Below are 24,741 nucleotides of genomic sequence, written 5' to 3'. Positions count from 1 at the left end.
GAGGAGAGGAGAGGAGAGGAGAGGAGAGGAGAGGAGAGGAGAGGAGAGGAGAGGAGAGGAGAGGAGAGGAGAGGTCTTAGCGCCTCCATCCCATGCATCCCGGAGGCTCCCTCCTCCTCCCGTGCCGCCGCGGGGGCTGCCCCGTCGCGCTGCAGGCCGGCGCAGCGCGCGCTGGTTGCAGCGGCCTTGCTGCTGCATGTGGCTCGCACGTTTTGTGGCGTTGCCAAGGGCAGGAGGAAATCTGGGCCCCTTTCCAGAAGCCAAACAAAAGCAAATCCGGGCTGGCTGTCGGCGCGCAGGGCTCTCCCGAGTCTCGGTGGCCTGCAGGGGACGTGGCATGGGGGSACCCGTGCGCCCTGCTCCCGCCTTTGGGTGGAAAAAGGGCATGCCCAGTGATGCAAAGCTCCTCAGTGATGCAAAGCGCTGGGAACTGCTGCTCATTTTCTCCTCCAAAATTCTCCTGAGGCTGATAACATTGTGAGCACGCTTGAGACGGGTGCACGAGAGAGGTATTTTACGGAGGAAGTTCATGCATCTAACAGCTTAAGCCCTCCTAAGCCTGCAGCCCCGGCGCGGAAGGCTCGAGGAGCCGTTAGTGACCCGGCGTGGTTAAGAAGCTGGAGCTGGGRCTCCTTTCCTTTTGCTCCCTTCTTCCCAAGGCCCTCCTCCCTGCACAGCTTCCCCTCCCATCTCCCTTCCCTTCCGTTCCCTGGCTCCCGATCTTCCAGCTTCACCTTCTCCTGCTCTCTCGTTTTCTCCCGGCGTCTCCGTGCTCTTTGTCTGGGCTACCTCCTCCCTTTCCCCCCGGCCCGGCTCTCTCCTCCCTCTCCCCCTTTCTCAGCAGAGCACGGGGAGTTCTGACGGTGCTGTGATGATGAGGGATGGTATGAGAGTCCCTGCCAACCATGGGTTCCTTTTGAGGAAGGACAAGGGAGCGTGGTGGGGTGCTGGGAAGAGGAGGCAGCCAAGGTAGTCTCTAGAAGATCCTGKTGGCCACTCATCGTCTTCTCCAGTTCAAGACCACTGTGGGGGTCTGGGGGCCCAACAGTGAGTCGCTRGAGGAGTGGGGAGGAAGGAAGGAAGCCTTTGTCACTTTACTCATGCTCTTCTCCTGGGGAGAGAGCCGTGACGGAGAGCATGGAAGTGCCGAGCCAGCTCTAACCCCAGCATCCMTCCCATCCCATACTGACCCCATCCAGCTCAAACAACAACCCTGCCCAGCTCCAAAACGGATCCATCGCCAGCACTGACCTGGCCCAGCTCCACCACTGTCCTAACAAAATACCCAGCCCAGTTCAACACTAAGACTGACTCAGTCCATGTCCAACTCTACAAGGAGAAGCACGTCCTTTAGGATCATTGTCCAACTCTACAAGGAGAAGCATGTCCTTTAGAGTCTTTGCCCAACTCTACAAGGAGAAGCATGTCCTTTAGGGTCATTGCCACAGCACATTAGTATATGGGGAAGCCCTGGTAGGGGATGTGGTTGCACAAAACCAGCTTTGGGTTTGGGTAGGGATGCGCTGTGGGCATGGAGAGGACGCAACGTGTGGACAAATGCAAATCCTGGACTTAGAGCTCTTCCTCTGTGCCAAAGTTAGGTGGAAAATAGGTAGGAATCAGTTCTAGGTGTGTTGTGCTTGCATTTGGGAGACAGGATGCAGACCATCTGCACACAGCGGAATGCGTGCGTCCTTCTGGAGTGCTGGGGAAGGCTCTGTCCTCGCTGCCTTGTAATTGTGTTCCCTCTGTACGTGATGTTTTGAAGATAAGGGGCTATTTATGGCCCYGTGCCCGCGTTGGTTCTGGGCCTCCACTGATAATGCTGGACCCAGCCAATAAATTATAAGGCCCTAGGGGTAATTAAACTCTTATAGAAAACATTCCTGGTTGAACTAGAGCGGATAGAGCCAATTCTGATGTAAATGTTTCCAGAGATGGAGAATTATCTACTAAATTCTTCCAGTGGTTTCTCATCCTCTGTGAAAAGCATAAGGTTTCTAATGCACTGCTGGACATTTGGACCTTAGCAAACTTTGCCTAGTAAGCCCTTCCTCCCCACATTCTGCTTTCCATGCAGCTACGTGAGAGGAATCTCTGAGCTTCTGGCTCTCTTTGGTAAGCTGTTGGGCCAACCTCAKTCGCTCTTCCCCACCCTTGGCAGCTCTTTGGCTTTCTAGTGGGCAAGCCAGCGTCCCATAGATTCCACCATGGTTTTTGCAGCCGTTAGTGTCGGAGTGGATGTTGCTTCCCTCCTTGAGCTGTCCTTGTTCCTAGGTCCCACATTTGCTCTAGCTGTTTGAGCCGTGGCTTTTCATGGATTGCTTTTACTCATCTGCTCATCTGCCATGACCCACATCCTTTTGACATGGAAGCCACCAGCGTGGCCTCTACCCTGTTCCCCGGAGGTGTGATTTGACGCAGATTTCTACTGAAACATGTATGGCTCACTTGCACCCAGCTTTCTGTGGCATCCGGGTGCTTGGGTATGAGCAACCCATGCACTTGAGCATTTAGCAAACCTTCTTTGGCATTCACCATACTGCAACTTCCATGTCACCAGCTAACTTTCTTCATTGGGCTTTCTCCAGGTCATTGATAAAAATCTTTAATAGCCCAGAGTCATGACCCAAATCTGTTGGCTCCAGTAGAAAGAGACCCGCTCAGTGCAAGCTCGCGGAGCAAAGCACTACAGGCTCACCGAGTTTGAATGCATTGAATATGACCCCCGGTGTCTGCAGCCCCTCTGATTTCTGCGTAAAATATCATGTGGTACTTGGGGAAATGCTCTGCAGAAGTCTGGGCGCATTGCATTAACGCTGTTACCTCTCCCAACCAGACTTGTAATTGCATCAAAAGCAGCAAAACCCCATACGAGGCTAATTTGCCCTAATCTGTTTTCCATAAATGTACATGGGTTTTCACGGCTACCTCCCTTTAATTCCTAACTGACCGAGTCCTGTAGCTGGCACGGCTTTATTTGCCTGGTGCAGAGGCTGGAGCGGGAATCCTAAAATAGGCAAGAGTGCCTCGTTTAACAAATAGCTTTTTCCTACATCTCTGGAACATCCCCTGTTCAACGGCCTGGGGAAAGGGAACGTTAATGGCCCCCCCAGTTTGTCAGCCAGCTTTGTGAAAATCCGTAGGTAGACGCTGCCCTGACACGCTGATTTAGCGGTGTTTAGCTTTAGGAGCTGCTCTTCGACATCTTGAGTTACTGCTGGAATGGAAAGTATTCCGCCATCCTCCTGGAAGATGATGACATCACCTGGCTCCTTCCCAAGTACAAAACGGGAATTTGTCTGCCTTTTTCTGTGGGGCTGTTGAGGATTTGAATGCTCCCAGCCAGCGACGGCGCGGTGTCCTTGTGGAGGCTTCTCCCTCTCCGTCTTTCTTTCCACTGCTTTGATTCCTCTCCCTCCCACCCCTGCTGACCCTTCCATGTTGGGAATCTAATCAGGGCGGCGGTGGGGATTGCAGCTGCTCGGGATGAACTGCTCTGAGGCTGCCAGAGCTGCCTCGTGGAGCTGGAAGAGGTGTCAGCCTGGTTGCGTTTCTGCGTGGTTTGGGGGTTCTCTGGATCAGGATGGGACCAGGGAAGCCAGGGAGAGTAACCGGGCATCAGGCAGGTGGGTTTTGAGCCATGTTCTTCCTGGAAATCCAAAGCCCTGAAGGATGGTGACCTAGCAAAGAGGGGCCCAGATGGTCCAGGAATGGCGCAAGTCTGCTGCTGGGGAAGGGAGGTGGACAACTCATCCCATGTTGGGAATTCCCCATCCTTAGGGACCAAACCTTGATGGCTGCAAGCAAGCAGAAGGGATGAGAGGGAACTGCTTGGCTTTTGAGTTGCTGAGTTCTACATAGGTCCATCAAAACTTCCTAGGAGTATTGGTGTCCTGATGGATGGAAATGGTCACCAGGATGGTCACCCCCAGGGTTTCCCTCCCATAAGTCGGTCCTTCTCTCCACATGAGCTCTTCTTCCAGCATCAGGATGATACCAGGGGGTAGATGAGAGCCGATCCTTGCAGATGTATGTGTTGCTTCTCCATCAGAAATCATTTGATGCCAGATGGCCACCCTGCAAGAGCTTAGGGCTTTATTTTTTGGAGATGCAAGGTAAAAATCATCCTGCAAAACGCGATCCAGAAGCCGTGATTAGCTTAATTAGCTCCAGGGAAACTCTATATTGTTCCCCGTCAGCCTTAGAAACACAGTATAACACTGGAAAATATGAATAAACCCCCCAAAAAGGCTAGGAAATCCAATCATGGCCCAGCTAATGCGCTGGCTGAGCTTACACACAACCAAACTTCAAACAATGCGAAATTAGGTCACGCCGAGCAAAATATGCAGCGTTTTCCAGCACTGCGCTTTTTCCAAGGAAGCCGCGACACCAGTCGGCCCTGCTCCGTCCTAGCATGAGCAGGAGTTAGGGATAAGTCCCGCTAGGAAGGAGAAGCACGAGCATCGTGATCAAAGCTGGCAGAAATGCCGTGAGAGCATCCCGTCATCTTCTTTGCTTCTTCTTGTAGGTGTTTGGGGAACCAGTGGGGAAAACAGAGGAACACACCAAAGAGAATGTTAAAAAGGTTGAAGAATGTTAGAAGAAAATAAGGAGGAGAGATGGGTTTGTATTTAGGGCGTCATGGCGAAGCATTTTGCATTGAGCTTTGGAAATCGCGGGTTAAATACTCAGTAATCGGCTTTTCCTTGCAGTGTTTCTTCAGGCTGGTTGTCTGGGGCCTTGAGAAATGTTGAGAAATGGGCAGATTTGATGGCATCTGTGGAACTGGCAGAGCAGAAGGCAGGAGAAGGAGAAGCAATGTTCAATGTAGGCATTAAATCGCCAAGTCTTGGGAGCATCCCGCTAAGGAGACTGAAAATCCTCTCGAGAAAGGGATTTTCCTTGATCGGTGGTCAAGGAACACCCTCAGTGGTGGCCAGTGACAGGACCAGGGGCAATGGGTGCAAGCTGCAACACAGGCAGTTCCATCTCCATGTGAGGAGGAACTTCTTTACTGTGAGGTGACAGAGCCCTGGCACAGGCTGCCCAGGGAGGCTGGGGAGTCTCCTTCTCTGGAGGTCTTCAAAACCCCGCTGGATGCCACCCTGTGCCCCGTGCTCTGGGTGTCCCTGCTGGAGCAGGGGGTTGGACTGGATGATCTCTAGAGGTCCCTGCCAACCTTGAACATTCTGTGATCCTGTGAGGAGCCTCAGGTTGGGACCGTTATCACACCTGGAGCTCTGCAAGATTCTGTGTCCAACTAGACAGTTTTTTAACTCTGAACCCAAAGTTAACCATTTCCTCCTCAAACATTATCACCTGCAACTGTCACAGAAGACAGGGATGGAGGGAATGATAAGCGGTCAAATAGACACCCGATCCGGAGGGCTATCAAAATACCCGAACCCTCAAGATGATTAAGAATGAAAGCGCAGTTGGAAGCAGAGCTGATAAAGTAGATTAATGTGGGCGTTTTGCTCCAAATGGCTCTTCTCCCAGTCCGGATGGCTTTTGAAGAGGTTGCAGTAATTTCTGGAAAAGTTATAGTGAGAGATAGCGTTTGTCAAGCAGCAAGCATCACACTCCATTAAGTGCCTGGTATCTACCTTTTTACGGCGTTGGCTCTCCAGGAGGCCATCTGCAGCCTCCTGGGTAGTATCACCAGCATTTTTGCTTGGGTTTCAGACATCTGCCAGGGATTTCCACCAGGCTGTTCCACCTTCCTCCCTGTTCTTCCTTGCTGAACCCGTTATCTGTATCTTCATTGGATGTGCGGAGGATAAGGATTTGGGTTGGACAGTCCAGAGTCCCCAAGTGGGTTAAATCCAAGGGACAGAGCGGATGCAAGGCATCGTTGAGCATTAAGCTCTTCACCAGGGAGTCCAATGGTCTTGGTGGGTTCAGGTCTCTGTCTTGAGGGTGCCTTACACCTTCTCCGTTACCTGCAGCTCAGCATCGGACTTGCATGCGATGGCACGCTCTCCTTGCCCAGAGGACACACATAACTGAAGCTAGGAAGCTTGGAAAAATTTGTCATAGTGGAAACGCTTCTTCTGCAGGCATTCATGTAATTAAGATGGAAAAAGGCAGTCATGCAACTGGATTCCAGGTATGGGAGGCTCCAGGTCACCTCCAAGGACAAGACAGGACCTCTTTACAAGTGAAGATAGAACAGGATGGTTTCTACCCCATGCATTTGGAAGGATTTCATGGTGTGGGATTTAGAAATCCCAATTAGGCCAAGTAAATGCAATATATATAAATATATATAAATGCAATATATACTGGCCCTCCCAGCATATTACCTGGAACGTTTGCAAAAGAGAAATAGCAGCAGTGGGGAGGGAAGAACATTAGGAGCAACAGTCAGTAAATGACAGGTGCCCAGATAAGCTTCTCCTTCCCCTTTCCCTGGTGTGTATCCCGGTTATGGATTGCATTGCCTTTAGGGAGCTGCAGTTTGCAGTAGGGTGGTGCAGGGCAACGTGTCTCCCCTCACTTGGAGACGATGGATGCAGTCCCACACGTTGAATGCCCTCACCATAATTTTTGGTCACCTGCACAACTATAGTGCTTAGGCAATTACCTTCACCTGCATCAGCTCGAGCATTGATCCGAGCTCTAATGTTAGTGTTTTGCTCTCAATTTGCACCCTGGGGGGTGGACCAATAGCGGGGGCTGCAGAATAAGAGATGTGGGAGCTGCAGGGAGAGGAGGAAAGTCTCCAGACTCGCCCGAAGCCTTTGGGCTTTTGAGCCTGAGGACCTGCAAGTGGTTTGGAAACGGAAGGATGCACCCATCTGCCCCCAATTATTGCTTTTTCTTGGTTTCTAAGCAGAATTAGGAGGCAGGAGGAGGAACTTCACCATGCTAGGGACGTGTGGGACGTGCATGGGGCACAGCCCGCATGCATTTCCCTGCGTGTTTAGGATTTGAGAATGCGTGTAGCTCTGAGCGTGAGCGATGGGGCGTATCCCAGGTGTGCAGGGCTTGATGTAGGAAACAGGATAATTTTTTTCAGGTGGAAAGCAAGCGTTTGTGCTGCACAGAGGATGCTGGCACGTCGGGGTGCCCGAATGAGGAGCCGGCGTCAGGGTTTGGAGGAACGCAATGCCCTTCACTAGCGAGCCGGGGACGAGCGTGCAGGACCCGCGGCGCGCGCGTTCCGAGCGGGGGACCCCGGGATGGTTGCCATGGAAACCAGAGGCACGATTCCCCGCCCGCGAGGCCAAAGGCAAAGCGGAGGAGGAGGAGGGCGGACGCAGCATCTCCTGGGCAATGGGCCCTGCTGGGGGGACACGCAGCAAAGAGAGCCCCCTGAGCATGCAGGAAACGTGGGGAGGAACGTTTGGATAGCCGGAGCAGAGCCACCGAACAAGCCCGAACACCTCCATGCAAGCTGTTTAATCCGGAGCTGCACCCACCTGACTCTAGAGCTAAACGCGCACCGGTTTGGGTGCCTTGCAAGGACAGGGTCGCACCGGAGGGTAGCTCTGCTTGCGGGTGCAGCAGCCACAAGCACGGGGAGCTCGCCAGCGGGCTGCGAGCGCCTTTTGTCGCTGCTCGCGATGCCTCCAACCTCCTTTAATTAAAGACAATTACTGCTTTCAGCCCCTCGTCGCGGCTCCGCCGGGGTGTTTGCAAACACGCAGCTGCGGGAGGCCCCTTGGCGAGTCCCACGTCCCCAGAGATGCTTCGAGCATCCTTCATCATCCGCCTTGCGGCTGGCGGAGCGGCTGGGTCCCAGCGCTGCCGGGGTTTGGAGGTGCCCACCAGGAAGCCAAGATCAGGAGGCTTTCTGCACGCGGCTGCGATGAGGGAGCTGTACCCAGGAACTGCTTTTTCCACCATCTGCGTTGGGAGAAATAACAAATAACCTCCCCTAAGCAACCAACCCCTTTTCCCAGCTCAGATAACTTGAAAGCAGATGAATGGAAGGTAACCAAAGGCTTCCAGAATAGCATGGGCTGGCACAAGGACAAGCAGCATCCATTGCATGCCTCCGCAATCCCATTTCCCAAAGCATGAATGTGGCTTCTCCATTTCCAGGTGCTAATGGGAGAGGTGGAAGCCGGAGCTCCTAACAGGCAGCCTTGGAAGCCTCTGGTAGTTAAATCCATTGCAAGGGGCCTGAGCAGTAGATGCTCCGTGCTGGGCTCAGCTGAGATCCCTTTTCTTTCTTTGGAGCTATTCACAGCCTGGCAGTGCTCTGTCTTCTCAAGTTCATCTTGCAGCTCACATGAGCCCTGGGAATGGGAACATGTATATCTCATAGATGGGAAGCCTAGGGGCCCATCCCTCCTAAGCATGCTTCCCACCACTCGCACTGTTGAAGCTTGGTTCTCCAAAACATGAGTGATCCAGGGATAACTCAGCAGAAGACCCTGCGGGAGGGTCATTTAGAGGCTGTTAGATGCCCTGGAATGGGAAGCCTGCAGGTTGTGTCCCCTGGAAAACTGGTTGCAACAGATCTTGGTAGCCTGGAGATTCTTTGGGTGCTGGGCAGCTTGGCTGGGGCAGACCCCAAAAACGCACTGAAATGCAGGAGTTGTGAGACGGCTTTTCCCACTTGTTTCTCCTGTATTCCTGATGGGTTTTTAGACTTCCCCGGGTTGTCTCTTTTTACGTGGAAGGTCCTTATGTGATGTGCTCTGTATTTCTGATCACTTTTACCACCCTCCTCATGCCCTCACCTAAGGGTGACACCGCTGCACCCTCAGCAGCGCTTCACACGGTGGTTTAATAGCATTCCTGCCTGCTCCTCGGTCCCTTTCTTAGTGATTCCTAACAGTTTCTCTTCTTTTTTTCATGACGGATGAGCTTTGAACTGATGCTTTGAGAGTGCTACCTCCAGCCCCGCTGAGATCTCCTCCCTGCATGTTAATAGCTAATTTAGCGCCCGTCGTTGTGGTTGTATAATTAGGGATTGGCGGGGGGGGGAGGTTGGGTTTTTTATGTTTTGGGGTGTTTTTTTACCCAAATGCATTGGCTTCCTTTTGTCACCGTCACATTTCCTTCTCCAGCTTGCAGCCCAGCCACAGCTTGAGAAAATGGGACTCAGGCTGGGGACCCTGCGGACTTTGTTGTGTCCCTCGTTGTCCCCAGGCCGTAGGTGACCGGACTCTGGGTCTCACTAAGATGTGCATTGCACCTTGCCAGGGTTGTCTGTCTGCACGGTGGCTATGACTTATCCAAAAGATGATTAAGAGGTGAGATGATTACCACGAGGAAAAAACCGCCTCTAAAGGGCGTTTTGATCTAGCGGTGAATGGGCATAGCAAGAAGCAGTTGGGTTAAACCGACACTGGGCAAATTAAAAATAAAAATGAGGCGTGTGTTTCTAAGTGATTGAGCAAGCTAACGAGGTAAGAGGGACTTCTGCACGTTTTGGAGGGTGCAAAACAAGACCGTGCGCTTCTGAGCGCTCCGCTTTAGCCCAAGACAAGCCCAGGGAGCAAGGAGGCAGCTCGGGAGCCAAGCGAGGGGTCTTGGAGGAGCCAAAGAGCCCAAATCTGTGCAAAAGCCTGGAAGCTGAGTTGAAATCAGTGTGATATTTGGTTGTAGCAGCAGGCAGTGCTGCCTCCACCTGTGTCTGCGGTGAAGAAGCCTCCTCCTGCTCTTCCTCTTCTTCTTCCTCTTCCTTGGGAAAGCGACTACCACTGGCATGGAGCTTTTCCAAGAGAAAAGCTCCTGTGCTTGGGGGAAGAATTTCCTTACATCAGAAAAAAATAAATCCCGCTTTGTCCAAGCGGGACTTCGCCATGGACCTCCCAGAACGGCAGCTGGTGTCGATAGGACAAAACCCACCTCAGCCCCTGGGGTTTGGAAACCAAAATCCAAGCGCAGAGCTCTGTGAAGCCGCTGCCTCCCTCCTTCTGCTTTTCGTTTCTCGGTGCCTTTTTTTTATTATTATTATTTTTTGCCCAAGGAGAAAAGCATCATGCAAATGGTTTGTCCCGAGGGATGCGGGGAGGCTGTTTAAGCCAGCAAATTCCGCCTCCTCCCCAGCTGTGCCGTGCCACTTGGTGCACGCATGGATTTCCCCTCCTCTAAGTGCAGGAAGAGGCTGACAGATGTTCGCACACGACCGGAGTCCCAGGAGGGAGGAATTAAAGCCACCCCGGACCCTCCGAAGGCAACACATTAGTGTCAGAAATTTCTAATCAATCAGCCCGGAGCCTCCTGGGGTCACAAGTCTCTTTGAAACTCCAGCGGAGGATGCCTCCTAATGGATTTGATTTTGATTGCTATAAATTGATTAGCGTGAAGATAAACAAGTTTTTGTTTCCTTCTGAAAGCTCTAAATCTGCTCCAGGGGAGGAGAGGCAGTGGAGGCTGATCTGTTCCCATTAGGACACTTGCACTTAGCTCCTGGCCCATCGGCAGCTTGCACCACACATGGGAGACTTTTCTTCTCCGGAGTTGCCCAAAGATTCATCATGCAAAAGATGCAAAGTAGCTGAGAAGCTGTGAGCATCCTCACCTGGTTGTCCTGACTGGTGACTTCCTGACGGGAAACAGCATTTGGTCCTGGAAAGGATCGGTGACAGCTTGTGTGATGGGAAGCGTAGCCATGTAGGAGGAGCCCAAGCTGGATAAACTGCTTCTAAGAGCTGTCTCATCCTGAGAACTTGGGTGCATTTGAGGAGATCAACATGGGATTGTCCTTCTTGGGTAGAAGAAGCCACCTGGGATCACACTGAAGAGCTTAGAGATGAAGCAGGTTGGTGCGTGGAGCTGCCTCCAGCCAAACCTGCCATGGTCTCAGTGACTAATGCAGGAACTGAGGCACCAACGTGAGCTAATGGGTCTCCAGGAATGGCATAGACTTGCTGTTGGGCCAGCACTGCAGTGTGGTGGCCAGCAACAGCCTGTGGCATGTGGGGCTTATGCATTGAAGATCCAGGTAGAGAGACCATGGATGCCGATTTTAGGGAATATCCTGTATTCTTGCAGAACGCTCGGCCATGCTGGGCTCTTAACTTGTGGCATCAGGCTCTGGTGCTAGTCAGAGAAAGAGGTCACCTACCACCAGACATGTTGCTCTGGGGCACCTCAGTGTTCGTGTCCCCCTCTTGCAGCCGCTGGTGGTGATGGTGGGTTGCTCTCCGTGGTGGAGGTACTTCTGCAGCCCCATGGTGGGTGACATTGTTGTGGCCATGGTGTCCTGCTGTCGGTGGTGACAGCGTGTGCCTGCTGGGAAGGGACGGGTACGCCGGGTGTGCTCCTGGGAGGAGGTGACTGCAGTGATGCTGTTGAGCGAAGCCCGGGAGATAGGCAGGTCATATTTCTATGCTGAACAGGGAGCTGACATTAATGAACAGCTAATTAACATCACAGGGCTAGATGGTGGCAGTGTCAGCGTCCCTAATTAGTCTCGCACTAATCTGCTTTAATTAACTGTCCCTGTCGTGGATTTAATTTAATTTTTGACTCTAGACCGGAGACAGCAGCCCTGTGAGCTGTACGGGGCGCTATCGGCACTGGGACAGACTGGGATTGACCAGAAGAGGCAAAACAGCTTGGCATGTTCTGCCTGTGCTTTGGTGGTGATGAGCCACTGTCGTCACTCATCCCCAGTTTCCAGGCTCATCTCCACCTCCAAGGCACTGTGGACTTGCTGGGCATGGGGTCCCATCAGGATCCGCCTCTGGGCTCCCTATTGAGACCTCCCGCCTGGAGAAGACATCTCCTTCCCCCTGTCTTAGGCCAATCCAAGACCCAAGAACTGGGCAACAGGAGCAAGCTGGAGACCTGGAGCTCCAAATCCCGCTCTGGTGGGGCAGAAGGATGCTCAGCTCCTTGGGTGGGTAGACAGGCCTTTAGGGAGGCAAGGTGGAGACACATGTGATGGTCTCCAGTGAGAACAGACCATCTCAAAGAATCAAAAGCTGTAGGGAGATGTCCTCCAAAGCCACCAGGCATGGGAAGAGAGTGTCTTAGCAGCCTAAGGATGCCCTGAGGAGCTTCTGTTTCATCCCATTGAGAATCCAAGCTGTGTGTGGCAGCTCTCCATCAACATTGCTAAGCCATGACACTCACCCACTGGGATGAGGGCTGCAGAGGCGTCAGGGAAGGAAGTATGGGGTTTTGCACTCCTTTAGGGATGCTCCCATCGGAGCCAGGCTTGGAAACGTGTCCCGTGTCCTGGCCCACTGCAGCTTCCCCATCTCTGCTCCCGGATGGCATCTCTCATCCAAAAAGGCATGAATCTTCCCAAACACTGGTGTCTGCCCGCGGGACGTTCTCCAGGGCCGCGTTAATCTGCAAGAGCAAGGAAGGCCTTTAAAGTGGGAGCTCGTGTTTTGGCAGCGTCCCAAAGAGCTCCGCACTCCTGGGCTTGATTTGCCTGTGTGGATTAGCGGGGCTCTGCCATCTGTCCTGCTTGCAGGCCTGTCTGGAACTGCTCCAGACACTTCGTGCTTTGAAGAAAACCCTTCTCGGCGCACGGCCCCTACTCCGGATTGCCCAGCTGCTTCCCACCTAGGCAAGTGTGGCCGCAGCCAGAGAAAATCCTCCTCTCAGCCATAGCCATAAATCTTGGGCTTGGGGAACTGATAACATTTGGGAAAATTAAGTGCAGGTCACTAGGAAGGACCCGATGCGGCCAGAGGCAGATGGAGAAGCCCAGATCCACCCGTATTTTTATACAGCTGCTGAGGGAATGGAAATCGGTGGTGGCACCGTGCTGCAGTTCTCCCACCACATCCCAGGCTCATCCAAAGCGTTGGGCACTTTCTGGCTTCTTCACCCGAGCATCTCGCGGAGCCTTCAAGCTGCAGCTTCCTATGGGGATGTCATCACATCCAACCTATTCTCTGCAGCAACCTTGGTGGCTTTTCATCAGGATGGCACATGCTGCTGGGGACCACATTTTGCAAGATCCTCAGTAAAAGCAAGTACCTTTTACATTAAAAAAAAAAAAGAGAAAATGACCTCACCTCCTCCACTGACTGTCCCACCACTGTGCTATCTTTCTGGCCAATGTCCATGTTGAGCCAAGCATCTCTCGCCCTTCAAAATCATACATTGTGATGGGACCGTGGTATCTCATCCTGCCTGGCGATGGGAGCTATCTCGGCTCTTCTTCCTACTCCTGGTGGGAATGGAAAGTTTTAAGGAAGGGAAGTGCTCCTACTTCATCCTACGCACATGCTGATGTTTGTTATACCCTGCTCTTTCTGGGTCACTCTAGACCATTTCTCCCTATCTTGGGGGCTGGCTCATCTCTTCCCCGGGGCTCCGCTTTTCCTGCAGCCTTGATTTCCACCCCGCTGCTGTTAATCCTACAGGCCCTGGAGTTTCCACTGCCCAGTTTAGCTTTCCTTATCAGCTGCTTGTGTTCCCCACACACTCGTCTAAGGTCGCGGCTGTGCCTTGGTGAGCTTTGAGCGTGTCTTTCTGCTCCCTCGCCGTCCCGAGGAATCGCTTATTATTGCAGCAGCTTTTGGGAGGCAATCTCAGCCATGGGGAGACAATTTTGGCACAGCATTTTTGGAATCTCGAGTGGCTGCCAGCCATCACCTTTCTGCACATGCATCCCCAGGCCATGCATCCACATCCTCTATTTCTCGAAGTGTTTGATCTCACGCAGTGAGAACCAGCCAGCTTCCTTGGAGCAGCCTCCTAGTTTTGCTGTTCTGCAGTGAGAGCTTGGTTGGATGTGCCCTTTGCACAACCATGCACTGCCTTTTCTCAGCATCCTGCTACTTGGAGTGTGTGGCATGGTCAGAGCTGCTGTTGGGGATAGAAAATGAGAATTTTGGTAGTTGTCTGTACTCACAGTGTTCCCTGCATGGCTGCATGTGTCGCTTCCCATTTTCTGCATCCCCCCGAAAAAGGAGTAAAAAATGCATTGATTGCAGAGCTGTTAATTCCTTCCTTCCTTGAATCTGATGTTCTCAATGCAGCATCCAAGCAGCTCTCGTGTATTAGGAGCCCTGTATTCCCTCCTGATGTTGGAGAGGAGGCATTTGGAACCCCAGAGACGGAGACCACGCTCGGCCCAAGTCTCCGTAAACTTGTGCAGTCTCACCAGCTGCCTCATTTCCTTTCACCAGGCTTAGTCCTAAATATCTGTCAAATCCCAACAACTGATGCTCAAGACGGTGCTGTCATCTTCATTTTAGCAGAGAAAGAAAGACTGAAAGATAGAGGGGAAAAAAAAAAAGAAAAAAAAAAAAGCTTTGGGAGTGCTCAGAGCAGTGTCACGTTGAACTTTCAGCATCCCCTGAAATTCTCGGTTTAATGATGCCCCAAGAGAGACTGACCTCAGCCGCGGCTACGTTTTCTGCATAACAAAATCAGCTCTCAGCATTTGCCGGGCATGTGGGAGACGCGAATGCAAAGCAGGGGAGAGACGGAGCACACAGCTACCCTCGTTTTGCAGAAAACCCAGGGATTGTGGTGGAGAAATAGCTCCCATAGAGGTGGTTTTTGTGCCTGGCAGTCCTCCCTTATGCTTGCTTTGCCCACCAATGGGTCAGTCAGTGATAGCCCCTGGACCATTGCCCATTTTGCTGGGAAATGTGGTGCATTTGCACGTTCTCTGCGTGCATGGAGAAAATGATGTGCAGCCATAGACTTGCATCTGGGAGATGAAGCACACGGGTGAAAGCTGGACGGACGGCTCCAAGAGCTTCAGTTCTGCCATTTTTGAACTTTCTAGCTCTCGAGTTGGCAAGCTTGGAAAGAAAAACCCCAAATCTCCTTTCCCTGCCATGAATCTTGCCGATTGGAATACTTTGCATGCTTTATTTCACCCGCAGCATGCAGATACCGGACTGACTGCTCTTAAATAACGCCACAGACAGACAGACTGAGCGTATAAACGAGGATATATGGAATGACAGAGCCCAGGATTCCAGCTATGTCTTCACTGGGAAGAGGGACCATCACTCATGGGGCCACCTCTCTTTCCCATTGCTTCTTCTTCGGACCCTTGTTTGACGTTGGGCATTTTTGCCCACACGTTCTCCTTTTCTTCCTTTTTCAGTCTCTGAAGGGGACACAAAGAGCCCCTCAACCCCACACCGCACATTTCCATGGTGGCCCATTGCCAGCTCAAGCTACTTGAGTTCAAGCCCTTTTGGGAAGATCTCAAGACCCTTGAGGACCCAGAAATGTGTCGGCTGAGGAAGTGAGTGAATCGAAGGTGGCAGGGACAGATGGACTTCAGAAATGCGATTAAAGTTGCCATTTGGCACAGTGGTCACGAGGCATCAGCGCGGACAACATCCTGGGACTCTACTCGGCAGGAACGGGCTGTCGCGTCCAAGTGCGATTGATTCGGCAAAGGCAGCAAATGTGAGAGAAGGGAAAAAGCAATTTTGCTGTTTCCAAGCTGTTCCTACAAACAACTGCTTGACCTCTGCGGTGCGGATATAAGTAGCTCTTCCTGCATTTGGGCCAGCGGTGTTTGCATAACTCCATTTTCCGTGCACACATCCGAACACTTGGGCGGTGATGATCCATCAAGCTGCAAATGGGCTGCATATATTTAAGAGCTTGGGAAGTGGAAGGCACCTGATGGGCAGCTGGAATGACAAGAAAACATCTGCTGTTCCCTTGGGATGCATGCGCGGAAGCAGCATCCCAAGCCTTGCCAGGCTGCAGCAGGTCAATGTTTCCAACCACGGACTCATGTAGGTTGAAAACTCCTCCAAATGCCCCTTCCCCAGCCCCTTACTCAAAGCAGGGTTGCCCCAGAGCCCAGTTATCCTGGGCTTTGCCTGGTTGAGCACTGGATTTCTCCAAGAATGGAGATTTTCCCCACTTCCTTGACCCCTGTTCCATACTTGACTTCTTAGTGAAGCAAGCTGGGCTTTTCTAGCTTACACAGCGGGACTCTGGTGGTCCTGGAGCAACTTCCTCAGAGCCTGCTTAGGAGAAAAGCTGGTTCTCATTGGATTTTGTCCTGCAGAATCATGATTTTAGGCCATGGGAAGCGGAGGTGGATGGTGCATGACCACTGTTGGCAATGGGCGACCTCTGCTCTGAGGCAGCTTTCAGGTTCCCTGCTTGCTACAGGAGAAAAGAAAGGAGGGAGGTTACTGTGTAACTACCCCTCAGGTGATGGTAACTCACCATCTTTAATCAGCCAACAACGTGGTCATCTGGAAAGTGGCTGCTGGCACTTCACCAGCTGGCACCTGTGAAGCTCGTCTAAACTGGGTGCTAAGTGGCGTTAACGTGTGATGATTAAACGTGCTCACTCCGGCTTCTCCTTGCCACCTGGAAGAGCTTAATGCACCCTGCAAAGGTGGCTTGGGGCCTGAGGAGGGGTCTCTTGGAGATGGAGAGTTGCCCATTAGGGTGGGAGAGCCCTATCCGCAAGCTGTAAAGATAAAAGGTAGAAGATAACTTAAGAAACCCTTATTTTTAAGTAAGTCTCAGACTTTGCCCCAAGCCTGACACGCTGCAATTGAGAGGGCTTGAAGGCAAGGTCAAGTCTTGCTGTTGGCCACGCAGGACCTTTGGGACCTTTGTGTCTCCCACAGACCTTCTCGCTCCTGTCCTGCTGCTTTCCTGTGGGTCTTCCCAAGGATCGGGAAGGGCTGGGAAGAGCAGTTGCTCGGAAGGGTTCTCCAACAACGCTCCCTTTCTGCCTTTATGTTTCCTTTAGGATTAAAGCCGTTCTCCTCGGGCTCTAAACATGGAATGTTTGTCAAGTTTATGAAGGCTTTTAGAGAGGCTTTTAGAGAGTCCAGCCTGTCCCTTTTTTTATAGGGCTGAGATAAGATTATCTTTGTTTTAACACCAATTAAAGCAAGAAGGGTTTATAGGATTAGGGGATTTCCATCAGCACAACTTTGATGTCACCACTTGCTCACTCCGTTTGCCTCTTGCCGACGTTAAAAGGTTGGGAGCCTTTTCCTGGAATGGTTAACATCCCACCCTCAGGAGACAGAGCTCTCCCAGGCAGAAGCTTTGGAAAACATTTAAACAAGAGCAAACAAAGTACCAAAATGTGAAAGTCCTAAATTCTTCTGGAGACCAGTCAAAGAAAGACAGTTTACTATCCAAACAAGCGCTCTGGAAGAGCGCAACACTGCAAAGTTTATAATGTTTAAACAACGGGCATGCTTTTTTTCCCCAAAAAAGCAGTTTTTATATCAAAATAAAACAAATTGCTGCATTGTCAGGAAGCAAAAGAAAATAAGAAACGCCCACGGTTCTGCAATCAGAAGCTGGGAAACCCATCAGCCCGTCCGCTGCGCTGGGAGAAAATGAGGGACTGAGTAAGGAGAACGTGACACTTGGTGTATCTGCTAGCACGTAACGGGGCAGAAACAACTTCATGGTCCAGCAGCTCGTCTGGTGCAGGCTGGCTGTGCTCCGTGCACATTGCCCCAGGGCTCCGTGGTGCGGTGCCATTCCCCGGCACCTGAAACTCCACATTTTTATGTGCATTCCAAGCTGCTGAGACAAGGGTTGGGGGTAAAACCGTGCAGGTGCTGGCAGGTTTTTGTATTTCCTGGTGCGTTTGGAGGGGGAATGTCTCCTGCGTGGTGGTTGGTGCTGCCACTGGATGCTGAGCTCCGTCTTGCTCGTGGGTCCTTGATGTACTGCAGGAGTGCAGCAATCCGGAGCTTTGGCCACTGCCACTGTTGTGCTCCTAACCCACAAACTCTCCAAACTCTCTGATTCTGGTTTTGCCTAGCAAAGCTGGTCTTTAGTGGTGAGTGGTCAGCTATGTCTCTAGGGAATTGTCACCCTTGGGCTACAGTAACCTCACCATGCATCTCCTGAAAAGGATGGCACTCAGTGTCCCTGTTGCATAGAGCAGGAGTCTGTCCATGGACGTTACCTGAACCTCTCCATCAGAAGATGATTTAGTTCACTGACCCCATCTTGGACAAACTGAGGACGCTCCGAGCACAGAAAAGATAGAAAGCTTCTAATTTCTCCTTCAAAGTTTCTCCCAAAGGTCAGGGAGGCTTCGCCGGGCTCCTGGAGCAGGTAAGACATTCCAGGCATGTTTCCCCCGACAGGAGAATCCCATCACCGCTGACAGATGGTGCGGGGCCTTGCAGGTGCTCATGCCCACGGGTGCTGCACTCCAGCTGCATGCTTGAACTTCTGAGCCCCACTAGCAAGGAGGGGGTGACCCTGTGTACCCAGCTGAGGTCAAGCACTAGGGCTGCCCCGGGGGTTCGTTGCATCCCTCAAGGCCGAGCTCAGGGGTGCGGAGAGGCTCCGGATTCCCACGGTGAGCTTGTCCTGCGTAGGACAAGTGGAGGTGATGTGGCCTTGCTGCAAAGTGCATGCACTAGGTGTGTGCCAACCACTTGGTTCTTGCAGTTCTTGAGTTCTTGCACCATCCACACTTCCAGGTGTTCTTCTTCGGGGCATTTTGGCCCAAGGGAGGAGCTCGATGGCACTGTGAACGTGGCAACCAGCCTTGAAGAAGGCTGAGACCACCCGAGTGCACTTGTCTGAGCCTTTCTTGCACCCAGAGGTGCAGGGGAAAGGCAGTTAGAGCACAATGCACCTCCTCAATCTGATGTCACCCCCTGGAATGCCGCATGGTGCAGTGTTGAGGGAGTTGGCTCTCAAGGCAACCTGGATTGAAGCTTGGATGATGTTGGGGTGGTTCAGGGACATATTGGCGAGCAGTAGAACAGAGGACATGGATTTGGGGGACCTTGATACCTTTCAAGCAGTTGTGCACGTGGGTTGGCGAGCTGATGAGACTTGGCCATCCCCAGGGTGCTGGCAAGGTGCAATGTGCTGTTGCAAGGATCAGTGTAGGGAACCACCTGAAATCCATTAGCTTTTCCAGGCTGGTGCTGCCAGCTTCTGCTTCTGCACTGCCGAGGATCCTTGCATTAAAGAGGTCCATTTGCATGGCAACTTCTCAATTTATTGACAACTCTTTAATCCACATCTCACCACTCGCCTGAGCTCTATGTTCCTCTTCAGTTAATCTCATTTAACCCCGTTTTCCCTCTTGCATTTGCATCCCCTACTCTCCAAATACCGCTGGCGTCTTTGGCGGTGACAGCACCCGGCAAAGGGAATTAATTGCTGATTGCAAGTACAAGGCAGCCATGGAGGCTGCTAATTAAATTTATCGGGAAAGAAATGTCAGGAAAAAAAGTGTTCTGTGTGGAAAAAGGTTGTCCCAGGAAGGATAGTCCTGGGACAAGTTGTTACCTGCCATCCACAGCCTGCAAAGGCACGACTGAATCCTTTCCTCTGGAGATGTGTGACAGCCAAGCTGAGGAGACCTTGTCAGAGACTTCGTATGTATTTATCCCTGCCTTCTTTCCGGATTAGTAGAATCCTGGAAGTGCTGCTGGAAGAGACCTCGTGGGTCCCACCTGGCAAGTCACTGTGGCCACCACGACCATGAGACCAGAGCGGCCGTAGCTTTTAGCCCAGCCTTGCAGAGCCGTGCAAAGGAGATGCCCCTTCTCGCTGGGATGTGTCCCCTCCCTCGATGGGGTGACAGGAAGGCACACAGCAAGGCAAAGTGGGATGTAATGGCAGCAAGCACAGCGAGAGCACGGGGAGATGGTCAGTGCTCCTGCCAGCGCTGCCACCAGGCAGATGTCGGAACGTGTCCGTCCCCGGCAGCAGACCCTGGAAATCAAGGCAGGCAGCTGGGAGATAAGCCCAGGGATTTAAGGCTCTCAGCAGGTCCTAATTGACAGAGCTGGAGCTGCCTGGTTTCCATCAGCTGTTAAAAAGGCCTTGCTGAGGGGGAAGAGGGCAGCCAGGAGAAGTGGAGCTGCGGAGGAGCCTCCAGGCTATTAGAGTGGATCGAAGGTGCCGTTCCAGAGGGTTTCATTGCAGGAAGGAGCTCCTGGCTTCGCGTTTGCAGAGGAGGTCTGGGATGGGCTACCAAGGACAGGTCTCAGTACACGAGAAGTCCCGCTGTCGCCTGCACAGGTTGCAAATCCCAAAATGCAGGAAACTGTAGCACACTGCAGCTTCCAGCAAGGATATTGTCCTCCCCCAACAGGAGGGCTCCAGACTCCTCTTGTGCCGAGCAAAATGTGAGTGATACTTTAGCTTGGGTCCAGCCTCTTCTTTTGATTGACCTTGATGCATCTAAACGTTGCATCCACGCTGTTATTTTTAAAATGAGCATCAGGAAGGTGGAGGAAGCTGCTCTGTCAACGTTTCTTGGAGCAAATGTCCCCATATTTCACCAGGAATGTCAGGCTAGAGCAATTACCTGTTTTGGTCTTCCCATACTTTAAAAAAATTGATATTAGTGTGGGAACCCCATTATCGTTTTATCTACCATTGAGATGCCATTGCTTCTCTGCAAGAGAGGACTGTCACCTCTCGCAACAGCCTAACACTCACAGTGATGGGTTTGTACCAAAAGATCTGGTGGGAATAGGGTTGGAAAATGAGTCAAAAGCGTGGGGGATAAGGGACAGCAAGGCTGGAGAGATGCGTAAAATGATGGAAAAGCTGTTCTTTTTTCAACGGATCCCACTAATAAACAACTTTTTTTTTTTTTTTTAATGGGGAAAAAAATAACTCTTTCCCACTAATATGAGTTGCTTATAGCGACCTACAGAAAAAGGAGATTGGGTGAGATGGAGGTGAGCAAAGGACAGAAGAGGGGATGCTCTTCGGCAGCTTGTACAGTGGAGGTTTGGGCAGTCCCAGGGGCCACAGAGGAGGTGGATGAGGATCAACTGCTCTTTGCAAGTGTTAGACAGCGCCAAATGACACTGCCAACTTCAAAGCAAAGAGATGTTGCATGGGAAAAAAAACCCTTGCACTTTCTTGAAAATTCCTCCACTGCAGATTTTTGGAGGTTGGGGAAGTGTTTGGGCAATGTGTGTGCCCCACAGACAGCCCTGTTCCTGGGCTGCAGCTCTTGGAGGCAGGATTCTGGTGATGCTTGATTTAGGGATGGACTCAGTGCAGCCACTTGGCTCTTTTTATGCATGCACAACTGAAAAAAAAAAAAATTTAAATTGCTGTGCATTAGGGTCTGGGCTGGAGGGAAAGGCGCCTGCGTGGGAAAGCCGTATCCCCAGGCGGAGCCAGCAGCAGCTCCTGCCTTCGTGGGGGCCTCGGAACCAGCTGCGCTTTCTCTGCTCTGTTTACTTCAAATTGTCAGGGTTTGGGTTTGGGACGTTGCTAAGCCCTGAGCGGTGCCTTTCCGGCAGCTCCGCACTCTTTCCTCGCCGGGTCTGCTCTGCTCGTGGCCACACTTTGCTTTCTCTCTCCAGGCTGCCCGTCGGGGACATTCAAAGCCAGCCAAGGGGATGAAGGATGCACCCACTGCCCCATCAACAGCCGCACCACCTCGGAAGGGGCCACCAACTGCGTGTGCCGCAACGGCTATTACCGGGCGGACGCTGATCCCGTCGACATGCCCTGCACCAGTACGTAGACCCGGAGCATTCAGGAAGGGGGTCTGCACTATGGGATACCCTGGAAAAAATCCCTTTTATCCTCAAGGGGTTTTGGAGGGGCTGCAGGGGCTTTTTCTGGTGTGGCAGAAGTGCAAATGGGGCTCAGCATGTGCATCCTGGGGCAAGGGAAAAGGAGGAGACAGAGGATGGATAATGGGTCCCTTACAGCACTCTCCCTGTCTGAGAGATGATGTTGAGAAGTCTTTTTCCCATCATCTTAAACGGGGAGTGCTGGTACCCACTGGTCCATGATGGGCGAGTCTCCTCACTCTTCCTCTCTTCCCTTTTGCAGCCATCCCCTCTGCCCCCCAGGCTGTGATCTCCAGCGTGAACGAGACCTCCCTGATGCTGGAGTGGAGCCCGCCGCGCGACTCGGGCGGCCGCGAGGACCTGGTCTACAACATCATCTGCAAGAGCTGCGGCTCGGGCCGTGGCGCCTGCACCCGCTGTGGGGACAACGTGCAGTTCGCCCCACGGCAGCTGGGCCTCACGGAGCCCCGCGTCTACATCAGCGACCTGCTGGCCCACACGCAGTACACCTTCGAGATCCAGGCGGTCAACGGGGTCACCGACCAGAGCCCCTTTTCCCCACAGTTCGCCTCCGTCAACATCACCACCAACCAAGCCGGTAAGCAGTGTATCTACCACCACTTCTCCCCACTTGGAGGCTCTGTGAAGGGGACGTTGAGCACTGGGGTGGTTCTTCTACTCCAGATGCAGTAGGTGAGGCATCCAGGGGTGATGGGAGAGTAGGGTTTCCAGAAAAGAGAAGGATGGATTGCAGCAGTGTCTCTTGCCTGATGATGTTCCCAAGGTTGGCACCAGCAAGAGCAACCCCCCAAAATACTTCTACTGTGATTCTGTCAGTTGAATTGATTCTGTGATGTTGTCAGTTGGCCTTGATGATCTTGAAGGTCTTTTCTAACCGTAATGATTCTGTGATTCTATACTGCAGCTCCGCTGGCTGCTGGGACTATTGGAAACCCAGCAGCAGCTCTCAGCATTGCTGGCAGCCTCGCCATGGGCCCTCTTACAGCTCCTGGTTCCTGAGAAGCAAACAAAATTAGCATGAGCATCTTGACACAAGCTGCACTGATCGCAGCAGAAAAAATCATGGCTTATTGCCCAAAAACCAGAGCTGGTCTTCAGCACAGAAGAGCTGCGCAGAAAAGAACTGCGAGTCAGATATAAGGGAAGGGAAGGAAGGCAAGGAAGGTTATTTGGAACGTTGTTCCCGGCAGATCATGTGCCGTCTCACTGCAAAGTCCTTGCTTAATCTATTTGCCCGTTGGAAGCACACGGATCCAGAGGAAGCGTGTGTGGGGACAGGTGGGTTTCTGCACTCTGGGCATGGAGACTGACACAGTCTCTAAAAAGGTTCTGCTGCCACAGGAGCTGCTAGAGCAACTGCTCATCTTGAGTCAACTCAGAGGTCACGGGGCTGCCTGGGGTTTTCGGATGGTGTCAAGAAGCCTGCAGGCAGAGTTAGCTTAGCATTGGCCCGTAGGTTGATCAGGAATGGGAGCGTGTCCGCACATGAGAAGGAAACTGGGTCCTGCACCCAGCTGCCTGCAAGAGCTGAAGTTGCAGGTTCTTTTTTGTCGCTTTTCTCTTTTTCCAACCCCCCAGTCCCCTGGATCCTCCTCCATGTGTTTTTCCTCCTTTGACACTCCTTTATTATCAGGGCTCCCACTTCTCAGCCTGTGTGATGTCTCTCTTAATGTATCTATTCATTAGCACTAAACAGTAACTGTCTGCTTGCTAATTCCTCCGTAATTAGGGGCTCCGAATTCTTACGCTTACACTCAGCACCGCCTGGCAGCCTTGATGTAGATCATTAGTGGCTGGTAACAGAAGCTGCAGATGCAAAAGCAGAGCCAGGACAAGGGAAAATTGAGGGTGTTGTGCTAAAAGGAGATGCTTCCATCTCCACTGGGGATGACGTAAAGCTGGGAGGAGATGGGAAGCCCTAAAAGATGGAGTTGGGTGTTTGCACAGACCATGAATAGCAAGAATTGCCCTGGTTGACCCCGGGATAATATGTTAGGATATGGCCACAATTAGCACCGTCTTTAACCTTCAGCTTTCCCAATTTCTCCAGCATCCCAGGAAAAAGTTCCTGTGAGAGAGCAGGGGAATCATGTCTGAAGAGCAGTCTAAATGCAGTGTGCCACCAGAGGAGTGGCACTGGGGTGGGCATGGTGGTATGGGGTCAGTGGTGCTAAAAGAGAAGCTGCAGGTCAAGGAGGGTCATCTACGGTTCACTTTTCCTCCAAAGACAGCAACCATCACTGCTGCTGCATGGCCCTGCGGAGTTTAAGTACTGCTGTCACCGAAAACCTCCCCGGTCTGGATTTCACTAACATTCCCTTTACATTGTCCCAACTTATTTTACTATTGCCTTATGGTAGCAACAGTGATAGTAGGTAGAAGGGACGCTTCTGCCCATGTAGATGCAGACTGCAAATAGGTTCTTTCCAAGAAAAGTCAGGGTAATTGCCCCTAGCTAAATCACCCTGGCTTGGTATTAGGTGGCTTTTCAGAACATGGCTCTTTCCATGGCTCTTCTCAGAAACTCATATTCTTTGTCATCGTTTTTTTGGAATTATATGCTGTTCCCAGCAGCAGTCCCACTGCAAACAAACCACGTTCCTTTCCAGAGTCACTGTTTCCCTTTTATCTGCCCAAAGAAGGTGCTACCTCACTGAGCCCTGCAGGATGCTTCTGCCCTCGTGGTTTCTATGACAACGTCTTGGTCCCTTCCGACACTGCTCTGCTAGATGCTCTCTCCCATTCATCAAGCAAGACCTACATTTTGGTTTCCACACCCAAACAGAACCGGATAACTGTTTTGCTGGGCAGAGTCATCAGGCTGTGCTCAGTGCTCTGCAGGGCTGTTACAGTTCCCAGGGCTGCCATTTCGGGCTCTTTATGGACATTTTGCCAGCGCTGATTTTGCATCATCTTCCAAATCTGATAATTACAACGAGAAGCACTGAGTCAAGGGCATGAGCTACCTGCAATACGCTGGATACACTCCGAGTCCCTCTTTGGTGCCAACCTTCTTACAACAGCCTGGTTTAAAGCTAAACTCACACATTGCAGACGATACGGATGCTGAGCAGCATCTTGCATGCTGACCCAAGGCTCGTGGGTCTTGGCCAGCAGGGAGTTCCTGGCCTTTCCATCTGTTGCAGTCACTCCCACCTTAAAGGACTAAACAACTGTGACAAACATGTCACACAGATCCCAGATGCCACCAACAGCCTTTTCTCAGCCATGCCAGAGCAAAAGCTCTGTGCCAAGAGGGTGGACGAGAGGCGAGCAGAGAATCCTGCCAGCTTCT

General features: G+C 52.0%; 1 protein-coding gene across 1 annotated transcript in view; it reads left to right on the top strand.

Moving 5' to 3' along the window:
* Positions 1-24,741, top strand: part of EPHB2 (EPH receptor B2) — a 51,733-nt gene that overhangs the window by 8,787 nt on the left and 18,205 nt on the right. The window contains exons 4-6 of the mRNA XM_026051067.1: positions 6,022-6,044; positions 21,210-21,365; positions 21,688-22,023. Of these exons, the coding sequence (XP_025906852.1) occupies positions 6,022-6,044; positions 21,210-21,365; positions 21,688-22,023 (515 nt within the window). The remainder of the gene's footprint in view (positions 1-6,021; positions 6,045-21,209; positions 21,366-21,687; positions 22,024-24,741) is intronic.

This window comes from Nothoprocta perdicaria, unplaced genomic scaffold, assembly GCF_003342845.1.
Source record: "Nothoprocta perdicaria isolate Ctin4 unplaced genomic scaffold, notPer1 scaffold_72, whole genome shotgun sequence".
Taxonomy (NCBI): domain Eukaryota; kingdom Metazoa; phylum Chordata; class Aves; order Tinamiformes; family Tinamidae; genus Nothoprocta; species Nothoprocta perdicaria.
This window is presented reverse-complemented; position numbering and strand designations above follow the sequence as displayed.